The sequence below is a fragment of the Sprattus sprattus genome (assembly GCF_963457725.1).
Source record: "Sprattus sprattus genome assembly, chromosome: 5".
NCBI lineage: Eukaryota > Metazoa > Chordata > Actinopteri > Clupeiformes > Clupeidae > Sprattus > Sprattus sprattus.
In genome coordinates, this window is record NC_137924.1 from 45,059,838 (window position 1) to 45,072,272 (window position 12,435).

The window sequence follows — 12,435 nt, forward strand, 5'->3', positions numbered from 1 at the left end:
TATATATATATATTCACAAGCTATAAAACTGAAACAGCAGGGAAGTTTCCATGATTTCAACGGTCAGTTTTAGGTAGCAAACGCTCCACACAAAGGCTCAGTTTTTTTTCCATCCTTCAGCATGGCCTAAATCCTGTAGCTTTGAGAGAGTCTTCCTGGAAGAACCATTTTGTGGTTGATTAAAAACACTGAAGAATACCTGCCCATTGTTTCACAGGCACCCCAATGTCTTGTGCTTTTTGTTCATGTGCTTCTGGTTTTAAAGTTTTCCTGTCTTTAAAAGTATTTTTTTTAAGTTTTCCTGTCTGTTAAATGGTCAGCCGGCTCTTGCCGGTGACAATGCTGGCCGCCTGAATGACGCGGTACCGCTCCCGGAGGTTCCTGCGCCTCACGTGCTCGTTGGTAATCTCCAGAACGTTCGCTATTGGGAACCAGCCTTTCTGTCCGTCAGACAACCGGATGCCCTCATAGCAACCTGAACAAGGGAAGAGAGAGAGAGCAAAAAGGTTAGGGAAAAATACAGAAAAGACAAGAAACGAAGGACATTAAATAAGTCCCTTTTGTACAGAACCACTGACTAGCTGTGGAACTGGCCTAAAGTTAGACTACTGTAGTGAATGCATCTCTGGATAAAGCTTGAGCGAATGGACTGTCTGACAGGTCTTTGCATATAGGGGCTACACTTAAGGGATCATGCTCACCCTCATTGGTTTTGCGGATGACGTTGATGATCTCGGTTGGCTCAAGGCTGATCTCATCAGCCTGCTGAGCAACATACTGCTCCACACACTGCACCTGTGGACAGTCTGATGTATGCACACACACACACACACACACACACACACACACATAATTAAAATCAACAGATGAAATCCTCTTCATAACGGCAGCTAGGCTATAGTGTTTTGAAGTGCCCAGTACTTACCCCAGTCATCATATATGACTTCATCTGTATCCCTGTTGATGTCGTCTGGATTCGGGAACGCGGCAACCCACCTGTGGACGTCCGACCTACGTAGAGAAGGATAAATGGTTTAATGGAGCATGTACTCAATGTCCCCCTTCTCTGAGGACCCCCTTCAAAGTACCTGTGGAAAAAAAGAGTTCTCAGTCATGTATGTCCACAGTAACATAAGTAAAAAATAATGGTTTCACAGATCCAAATACTTGCTATCAGTGGGCATATGCTTGTTAATATGGGGATTCATGAGTTCCTGCTTTAAGTCTTGGAAGAAGTCACAAAAGTCATAAAGATTTATGGTCCAGCACCGACAGCCTACTCACTCGGTAGCAGCCTTCAGCACACGCTCGACGAGGCGTCCCTGGTTGTTCTCCAGCAGGGTGAGGAGGAAGCAGTTGTCCAGTCCCCCGCTGGGCATCTCATTCCCCAGGGCCTTCACCTGGACCAGGGAGCGGTGTGCGTAGTCCAGAACCACAAACCGCTCGGAGCTGGAGCAATGTGTAGACATAGTGTTAATTCGTTTTCATACCTACATACCAGTGGCTTTGGCTGACTGCTGTTTCCATGGAGATGTACACTTACTATCTAAATGTTTTGATAGTCAAAAGTGTCCCACCGCCTGCTAAAAGGACAACAGCTGAAATAGCAGTGCGTTTTTCTTTATTATGTAACAACATATGCAAATGTTAACCACAGACCACTGGCCTTCTGTTATTTATCGCCATGATGAGGTCCATAAATGGCCCTGCTGCTGTTTGACTATGTCTCACCAGCTCGGTTTAGGAAGAGATTAGGAAACCATTGTAGATTTTTAACCAGGGTTGGTTAAACCTGTCGTCTGTTACCCTTCAAAAGTTGCAGGAATGACATGGCTAAGACGATGGTTTTCAGTGCTGTTTAAAATATTGAAGTATTTTTGTGACCCTGGTTTAACTTACTGTTCACGTCATTCTGCTGTGGATTTCAGAACAAAACAAACATTCTTCCTATTGACAGCATGCATAAGTCTCATGAAATACATTCACTTGTACGAGCAGAGCTACATAAATCGAATCTGATGGCAGAAAGTGGGTGTGTTTGTGTGATCCAGAGTGGAAATCATATGCAGCCCTCACCTCTTCCTACTGGCGATGACGAGGAGGTCATTGAAGAGGAAGAGGAAAACAGGTGTGGATTTGGGCCGCAGCTTGAAGATCGTTCCACCTTTTGCCACATCCTGCAACTCCCCACGTTTCTCTAGGAAGCGTGTCTGAGAAATTATGGGCACTGCCTGCAAAACAAAATGGGACACATGTAAAAAAAATGCTTCCAGAAATTCAAATAAAAAACTCCATAGAAATGGCAGTAATGCAATTTTAAAAAGAATACAGTATATGCATATAGCTGCATTAATGTTGTGGAAACATAGCAATATTATCAAATGTTGTCAAATAAATAACATAAAGAATACGGAATAACCCAAACCCTGGGAATATAAAATGTTACACAGAAATCCAAAGAACACTACACACTACCTTACTGGAATGCAAGCCAGCAGCTGGAGACCTAAATGACTGCACTGGTGCTCCCTGCTCACCTTGAGTTTGTCAAACTCCAGAGTCTTGTTGATCTCAATCAGCTCCTCCATCTGTTTCATCCTCCCAACCTGTGTGTTGCACTCCACTATAATCTACAGAGAGAGAGAGAGAGAGAGAGAGAGAGAGAGAGAGAGAGAGAGAGAGAGAGAGACAGTGAATGAAAGGTTATAATAAGTAGAAAGTGTAGGAAGGGATAGAACATGGGGAGAATATACGCAGATTGTGTAGCAGCAGTGGGTGTGAAAACTATTTCGAAAAGGGGGAGAGAAAGAGAAAACAATGGAGATGGCGAGTGAGAGCAGGGATCCACTGATGGGTGTAGCAAACAGCTTGTTTTCATAGTTTCTGACCGCTGCTCTTAACATCGTACGACTCCCACACTACTGCAGCTAAAACAAATGAGATCGGCCACCTGGCCCGTGAACATGAACTACTGATACTGTAGAGAGACTGCAGAAAAGGAACGCAACAATCTCCAAAAAACAAATCAATTCCTGGTCCAAATCATTTTCTATTCAGGCAACTGTCCATCCCCGCTTCTCACGAGGATAGGAAATCCTCTGGAATAACTGAGACAATGGACTGGGATAGTGACGTCACTCTACAGGAGCGGGCCAGGTCTTGGCGAGACACAGGGAAGTCTAGGGATGGAAAGGCACGGACAGGGTGGGGTGGGAGAATACCTTGGAAACAGACGCAAGAGCCTTGGAGGCGGTCTGCTCCTCTCTCGTTCCCTCCTTGGTCCTCTTCAGAATGTTCTGAATAAACAAAAAGTGATTTCAGGTTAGCAAATAAGTAAACATTACTTATGACTTAAACATATGGTATATCCATATGCCCTCATAACTAACACCATTCTCGTTATGTTGTATTTACCAGAAAGCTGGCTGTTACTGCTCAGTGTGGCTCTGCATTTAAATACTGCTCCACTGCCCCTATTGATTACAGTCCCATGGGGCTCAATTAGTGAATACTCATTATATGCCTACTGTCACGCCTTCACTGCTAATGAAGTCTCTATAGCCTCTGCTCTGTCCAGTCAGCTGATCCTCGACTCAGTTGACGGCGGTTGGTTTGCATGCATCCCACTGAGCGGCTCCCACCCTGCAGCTCACCTCGATCAGCATCTTGATCCTGGTGATGCGCTGGAAGGGCAGCAGCAGGAAGGACATGAAAGGAAGCCGCTGGCACTTGGTGGACTCCTGCAGACGGAGGAGGACGCTGGCGAACACCGTGTTCGATCGCCTGCTCAGGAAGCACAGTCCACAGCCCACAGCAGCAGCAGCAATCAAACAGAAGGAGAGTTAGGAGCAAAACAGGACACGTGCAGTGAGCAGCCTTGATGTGGCAAAATGCTGCATTTTCAATGGTATGGTTAATATACATCCATATTTCATTCATTAAATTTAACATTTAAACTTAAGGCTCAATAATTCTTTACATGATTTCACGATAAGGTGAATGAGCTGTTGGCTGCTGTTGACTGGATAACAGCAAAGTAGGCCACAGACTTATGCATCACTGGAGTATTTGATGCACCGTACAGGATCGTTTTCTGAAACTCCATCTCTTCTAAAAGTGAGCTACCGGCATGTGTGCAGTTACTGATCAGTAACAAAAACAGTGATGTGAGTACCTACAAATTGTAATGAAAATTGTTTAAATGTGGCTCTTTAAAAATGACACACTCACAGGTATAAGCAGTTGCCACGACAGCTGGTCTCTACGGTTACTCACATGAGGGAGGTGTAGGTCTTCTCCTGGTAGATCTGGTTCCGCACATAGTCGATGTAGGCGGGGAAATTGTGCTGGGCGTGGTAGTGGATGATGTCACATATGTCTCTGATGATCAGGCTGTACTCCATGCGATCTTCTAGATCCTTCAGAAACCTGCCAAGTTCAAACCCCACACATTTTATTTTATTTTGTATAGGAGGTTGGCATTTAAAAAACAATGTACTAATACTAGCACTAATTGTACTATTACTTATTACTATTACTTCATAGTAATTTAATGTTGGAAATTCTTTATTAGGAACAATCCCTTGAGATGAATCATCTCGTTTTCAAGGGTGTCCTATAAACTACAATATGGACATTTTATTCTACAATGCCCAGAGCAAAGGGCAAAAAAGTCCAGCGAAGGCTTCATACAAGCCAGGGCGAGGTGTAGAACATACTGTTTCACCACACAGGCCATGGCCATATTCACACTCTTTCTGCACTATCAGAGCCTGTTAAGACACACCTGCATATGAGACTACCCTTGCAAGAGGGGCTGGCCACCACTGACTATTCTTAATGCACTCAATGCGCTTCTAATTTCACTTCCCCTCTTTCTATTTGTCTTTTTGTTGTGATCCCTCCTTACCTCTCGCTGACCTCGCGGATGCGCAGGATGTTGGAGAAGAGCGGCACCCTGTCCCTGATGATGAGTGTGTCCTGCAGCTCCCGTGAGTCCATGAAGTGTTCCGTCAGCACGCGTAGAGAGCGCAGGTAAGACACCTCAGAAGTAAGCACCTCAAATATACTCTACAGACACACACACAGACACACATTTGTAGATGGTTTGTTGTGTGACATATTATTTCACTATTTTTTTGTTTTTTTATTTATTTTTGGGCTTTTATGCCTTTAATCAGATAGGACAGTAGAGAGAGACAGGAAGTGAGTTGGAGAAAGATCTGGAGAGGGATTGGGAAATGACCGCGAGTCGGACTCGAACCAGGTCCCCATGGGTATTCCGACCCATTCATGGTACAGGGCTGCTGCTGCTTGCGCCACAGCTCCCCCCCATTATTTCACTGTTAAAAGGTAGCAGGAATGATATTTGAAAACATGTTGCACTGCCTGCTCCTTCTCCTCTATCCAACAACAAATCTCATCTTTCTAATTTCGGTCCTATTCATTTTACTGACCTTCATGACATTCTTAAACCCCCTTCTCCCTTCCACCCCTTTGCTTCCCCTTTGCACTGTCCCAACCCATATCCTCTTCCTACCCTCTCCTCTTCCACCCTTCTCTCTACCGCTTTCTCTCTCTCTTCTTTTCTCTGTCTTCTTCTCCCCCACTCACCTCCTGGTACTTGCACTCGTCAGAGCTGAGCTTCTCCAGTACGCCGCTGTCCCGGACGGCGGGCAGGTCCTGCCAGAGCGTGCTCCGTGCTCCCTGGGGGATGGGGCTGGCCCTGGAGCCCAGCGACCCCCCGATCCCTCCCATCACTGAGGCTGCGGATCCACGGCGGTGCCCGTGGTCCATCTGGAAGTCCACACTGGTCTTGCTGATGTTCCGGCACACTGTCTGCTGGCGGATGGCTTTGGTGATGACCGATTCACGGTACGTCTGGTAAAGAGGTTCTGAAGGCAGAGTGGGAGAAAGTGAGGCATGTAGGTAGATAGATGGATGGGTGGATAGAGAAAGAAAGATAGAAGGAGAACCAGAGAGATATCAGTATTCAGCATCAGCATTAAGGTTTTTGCAACTCACACTGGTTTATGTGCAACTCATTTATATCGGTTACAGTAAGATGAATCTGCAATTTAAATTCAGTGTAAATAATTCATCCTTACCATCCATACTTTCCCAGTCTATTGATTGCTTCCTAGGCGGTGCAACGGGCGGTCTAAAATGTGGAATATGAGTTTTAAAGTAATTAAACCACCACAACAGAAAAAGTACACTTGAAAGCTTTAGTACAAATATGGAGATGGGAGTCTTACTTGTCTTTGTCAACATCCTCCTTTCCTTCACTAATCTCATCTTCACCTCCTACAAAAGAGTTTAGGAGGTGTTAGAAGGAAATATCATCATCATCATCATCAAATGTTATGATAAGGAGGACTTCAGATATACTATCCGTCCACTTGCACTGTGACATGAGCTTACCTATGCTTGGGGGAAGAGAGTTTAAAGACTGACTGCTACCACGGAGTCCATTCTGCCCTAGTTTGCTGGGTGGGACTGGAGGATGTCTATGAGGGCGTGGGCTGGCCGGGGGACTGGGCAAAGGTGATGCCTGGCGCAGGGCACGTCTCTCATCAGGAGAAGGCTGGGGCAGCGCGACGCCCCCCCAGGGCTTCTCTGGAAGGAGGGGCACCCTCGGTGGGATGGCCGGAGGGGGGCTGTTGTCGCTCTCGGGAGCATCCATCTCGTCAGACGCGGAGGACGAGAGCTTGGATCTTCGAGGGGGCTTGATGCGGATGAGCGGGACTTGCGGCTCGGGCCGCTGGTTCACTCCGTCCACCATGATGTTGATCTCGTAGATGTCCGAGTCGTCCTCCATGGATTGGGCTTTGGAGAAGCCGCCGGGGGAGAGAGAGCTGGTGTAGGAGGTGAGCACCACGTGTGGCCCAGGGTCTGATCTCCTCCTCAACTGCTCTCCAACCAGCTCCAGGGTGTGCTGGAACTTGGCCTTGCTCATCAACTCCCCGTCGCCACTTGCACTCTCGCTCTCGTCAGAGCTCCCGCTGAGGTACAACTCCACTTCCTCCTCATCTTCGTCCTCTATTCCCAATCCTTCCTCCTCCTCCTCCACCTCTTCCTGTGGAGGAACCCCCTGCTCCCCTACCCTCCTACTCTCACCCTCCCCACTCCTCTCTTCATCCCCTTGCTCTCCCCTGGCACCCACCACCTTCTCTGTTACTTCCTCCTCCCCATCCTCCAGGGGTACCCACACCAGCTTCATGCCAGGACACACCAGATGGCACACACAGCTGCAGTTCTTCACACAGCGAGGGCTGGGGGGAGCGTCCCGACACATATCCGCCTCCGTCTCCAGACCAGCGGCAGACAGCAGCTCTCCTTCCTTCCCATCAGGAGCTGTAAGGAATTGAGACATCGGTCACATTACACTGATCCAGATTTCATATCATAGCCCTCACTGCAAAGTGGAATGTCTGCACATGTTCAAGTTACTGAAATACTGCCTCACATTGGCCTGCAGTGACCCCAACTATCCCTCTTCATACTTGATGAAGAATTACTGAATGTCTGCACTCACAGAAAGCAACATGTGTTCAAATGCAGCATGAGGGATCAGTATCAATACTTCCTTCCTAGTAAACAACAATCAAATGATTTGTGAGCAGGCGAGGAACTATCAGGTTTTTTATGTGAAAGACAAAATGGGATAACACGTGTGATAAGTTTGGCCAGTTACATGAACAAAAGATACAACTAAAGGAACTGTCTTGATGTCAAGGACTTATGTTCTTCAGGAAAGAAAATGACTAAAGATGGCTCCCTTGTTGTCCTACATACAAGCCTTGAGAGGCTCTCTCTTGTATGATGTTTTCATTTCCTGCCCTGTAAGAGTCACATGATGCCTTTCCATTAAAATGTCTGTCTTAACAAGCTTTGAGCAAACCCCTTATTTCTCCCCTCTCTCTCTACTTCACACCATCTTGACAGAAGCAGCAGATTATTACCAACACTCTATCTCCTGTTTCACCATTCTGAGATGCTATAGGGACATTATTTTTCAAGGTTCACCCAACGAGATCGAGTCATATGAAGTCAATATGGCCGGGACACACTGACAAGTCTGACTCCTACCTCTGTGGTTACAACTGTGTGCTAAACCTCCACTCCGATCTGCTGTTTAACACACTGACACAACAGCAAGAAGTGCAACTACGTTTGTTGTTGAATTTTAAGCCTGTTTATTGGCCTTCTTCAACCTTCAAGGCTTTTCTGGTCCAAAGTCTCAGCACTAAAAAGTGACTTAAAAAGCAATTAAACAAATAGTCCTTGTTTGTGTGTATAGCTGAGGCTAGAAGCCCTTATAAGAACAGAGTTCATCAGGCCAAGACATAAAGTCTATTCCTAAACTGAATTTATGTGTGTGATGCAGACAAATCCTTTGAATAAATTATTTTCCCAGACGTCCATATGGCTTAGGCTAAACTCTCAGCCCAGGCTAGTCTGTAATATGAGCTCTATGTGAAGTCTCTTTCCTGCCAAGTCTGTTCCTACATATGTATCCTGTGATATAGCAGCTCAGTATCACGATAAGAAAACAGCTCCACTCCACATGTTATCTCTGGGAGGTAATATAACCATTAGCTGGAAGCCTTACGGGAAGAGAAAGTCCACTGAGCAGCTATGATAAACACACTTCACACAGAAACTAGGTAGAGCGGTGAGATATTGGACATCCTTGCCGTTTCTTTAACAGGAGTGACTGAATAAATGAAGGATCAAAAGATAAGCTAGGGAAGATAACAGGAATAATGATGATGATGATGATGACACACACCACTTTAGTGTTGACTCTGGAAAGAAGCTGATGCTGATCTGGTGAAAACAGTGATGGTTTTTGGGATATGTGGTTTAGATAAATATCTTGGGGAGACATTTGAGAGTGTGTGTGTGTGTGTGTGGGGGGGGGGGGGGGGGGGGGGGGGGGATGGGATGGTGGGGTTGTTGGGGGGTAATGGAAAGTTAGGACATACCACCTCCACCCACCCTCTCGCATCATTTAACAGAAAGGACTCTTCTCGTTTTTGACTGTTTTCTGGTAGTAATCCATTAGTCTGTTATTTCTGAAAATAAATAGCTATCATCTTACAGCAGGTTGATCTAAAAGCTTTCAAACTTTCAAAAGTGTATGTCTTTGTGGGTGGGTGGGTTTCGTTGCACAGGATAAAATAAAAGATGTGTTCAAAAAGGAGATCTGAGGCTGCTTGTTGAGAACAGATTTGCCTAAAGCACCTCCCTGCTTTTCTATGGCAAACACAGAACAGAGAGAAGCAGAGAATGGAGGATCGGGTTTCTCAGTGAGAAAATAAATTAAAATGGGGCTAAATAAATATGGCCTCTCATGCTCTCTCCCTGAATCTTTCAGCCTGTCAAAACAGAAGACATTTTTGGGGCGCTCCCATTTTTAAGCCTTATTAAAACCCAAATGGTAAATCAATAATCAAAAATGGCTAGTTGCATGGTTTAAATGACTTAGAGGAATGCCCTAAGGATGTTGGGGTTATCTTCAAAAAGTGTAAACATGCTATGTATGAGACACCAAGTCAAAAAAGACATTGAAAACATTGTCGTTCAAAGCAATGGTATACTCGTGGCATGCTGTATGTTCCAACAGCCCCAATGTGCTTCTTTCTCTAACTTTTAGACACACGTCACTGGGACACACGCAAGGTGTGTGCTGCCTCTACACCAACAAAACCTGTTTCTCTGTGATCAAGTTACACAGTCACACAACTGCTGCAGTAGTCAGATGACTCATAAGGGGGTTAGATATGGATACAGCCAACAGCAGACAATTCATGGTTTTAAGTGACACATCCAGGACAATGATGCAGGACACTGAGTAGTGGAGGGGTGACAAATATGAACGCAGAAACAATTGGTTGCTTACCTGATCGCCCCCCTTCCACAATGACGGGTGCAGAGCCACTCCCCACCCTCGCCCCTGGCGTGTTCCCGTACACTGGAACATTGGGGCTCTTGCGGAGACGGCTCCGTTTCATAGGAAGAGGAGGGGCCTGGTCGGGCACGGCCTGGGGGTCCTTGGGCACTCTGGGTTTGGGCCTCACTTCCGGCGCTTGTCTCTGGGGGCTCGTCTTGTCCGCCCCATGGGAGCCGTTGGAGACGACGGTCCCGGTCCCTGGTGACGGCACCTGGGTTTGGGCTGGGCCTGGAGATGGCTCCGGCTGGTTGAACTTGTTGACAATCTTTTTCACCTTCCCAGACGTCCTCGTCGGGGTGTCTCTCTCCATCTGCGGGGGATCTGGGGTGGGTTTAGAGGGCACTGGGGGCCTAGGCTTGATCCCCGGTTTGGAAGGGGGGGTGGACAGGGTGCAGACTGCGGACTCTGGGACAGACATTGTTGCCGTGGTATGTTCTGGCTGGCCCAAGGTTGGGCAGCAAGGTGAAGGGTCAAACAGTGCTAGTCATCATCATCTAATGTGAAGAAAAAGAGAGAGAGAAAGAAAGAGAAAGAGAGAGAGAGAGAGAGAGAGAGAGAGAGAGAGAGAGAGAGAAATCAGGTCATGATCATGGTTTGTAGATCATTTTAAGTTTGGACGTGACATTCACATTATAAACAGGAGTTGATATCAAAATTACAAACAGTGAAACACAGAGAGGAGAGGACGAAAAAAAAATGGAGTCTGCTCAATGTACACATAAAAAATGGAGTCTGCTCAATGTACACATAAAAAAATGGAGTCTGCTCAATGTACACATAAAAAATGGAGTCTGCTCAATGTACACATAAAAAAATGGAGTCTGCTCAATGTACACATAAAAAAATGGAGTCTGCTCAATGTACACATTAAAAATGGAGTCTGCTCAATGTACACATAAAAAATGGAGTCTGCTCAATGTACACATAAAAAAATGGAGTCTGCTCAATGTACACATTAAAAATGGAGTCTGCTTAATGTACTAATTAAAAATGGAGAACTACCCACCCTCTGTCACTATCTGTGGATGTACTCAGCTAGAACTATTTCAGCAACGCATGAAAATGCAGCTGGCCAACTACGCCCCGCTCCCTAATATAGCTGGCTGCCTGTGACATCAGAGTAGGAATCCCAGCTCAAGCAGTAAATAAGAAAGTCTTGCAACACCCTAGGCTGTGAGGACTTTGTCCTGGAGAAAGACACACCCCTTGTTCAAATGACAGAAACATTCCCAACTAAAAGGAGCAATGATGTGGAAAAAACACTGTGCGGTCTTATATTTAAAATAGTCTGCAATTACATTCGACTCTACTAGGCAGACAAGATGGATGGCAGTAGTGCAATTCAAGTACAACATTACAGCCATATTCCCAGCACTGCATTAGGGCCAGCCAGCTTGACATCATGGCAGTGCCCTCAAGTTACCCATAATTTATAACTTCTTGTCAGATATGTATGTGATTGGTTTGCACATTAACTTGATCATTTCACCTGTAAGCACATTCCATACCATCAACATATGATATAATATGCAGCAAGACAGTCAGACCGCACAGTCTGTCCTAGCTTTCATTTGTTAAGTTAATGATAAACAGAACAAAAGAACGCAGCGGTAGCCTGACGGTCTGTGTAGTAGCCAAACACAGCATATGCTGAATGAAGCTGAAGCTGTTATTGTAATGCATCCAAAACGAAGGCTGGCTTATGCCAAGATTACTTCACAGAGATTTACAGAGAGCACTGCGGGGGCTCACTGGCCCTTTCTTTCACCAAAATCCGGATTTTGTTCCATAGTGCACACACACACCGAGACACTTCTGTTGCGCTCGCTGTAGATGTTTTAACCGCTACAATAGGGATTTACAAAGGTTTGGAGACAAAAGGAGATTTAATGTAGCGTTAAACTACCAGGGGGTATAAGTAATAATTGCATTAAAATTACGAGCCAATCAAAAACTAGACATAGAATATGACTGCATGATATTCATTAAACTGCACAGCAAAATGTAATACAAATAATTGCATTTAAATGACAAACCAATCAAAACAACGCCATCACGGAATGCATCCCTTGCTTTGGATGTGCATATTTACACCAATGGCACATCATACCCATAGTCCAGCTCATCTCAGAGTTACAGGATTCTAAATGACACTTTGCAATTAAAGTGATTTACTGGGAACTGTGAGCCCGGGGCTACAATAGGGAGAATAGATGGTATGAGCGAAACGCATTTGTAGAACTACTACACGTCAAACTGTATCATGGGGAGCCAAGTTTATAAGACAAAGTAAAGAAAAATATCTATTAAAACATCACTGTTTGGAGAGAAATAAAGAGTTGCTTAAAATGCACAAACTGAATACTAGCTACAGGTCTTAAATCTCCCTCCTAAACTGATGACCTTGTGTAGGAGTATGTCCAAACCTCGCTGCTGCTATTCAGAGAAGCAAACAAGGAAACACAAACAAACTGCAT

General features: G+C 45.5%; 1 protein-coding gene across 1 annotated transcript; it reads right to left on the reverse strand.

Moving 5' to 3' along the window:
- Positions 1–308: 308 nt before the first annotated feature.
- On the reverse strand, positions 309–10,376 carry arhgef15b (Rho guanine nucleotide exchange factor 15b; the record flags this gene model as incomplete). Its single annotated transcript, XM_080838513.1, has 15 exons — positions 309–475; positions 702–806; positions 926–1,011; positions 1,285–1,449; positions 2,077–2,231; positions 2,538–2,630; positions 3,222–3,296; positions 3,654–3,783; positions 4,276–4,428; positions 4,910–5,070; positions 5,614–5,894; positions 6,108–6,160; positions 6,258–6,297; positions 6,424–7,356; positions 9,908–10,376. 15 exons carry the CDS (start codon positions 10,374–10,376, stop codon positions 309–311), a joined length of 3,066 nt encoding a protein of 1,021 aa, XP_080694639.1.
- Between the last annotated feature and the right edge of the window lie 2,059 nt (positions 10,377–12,435).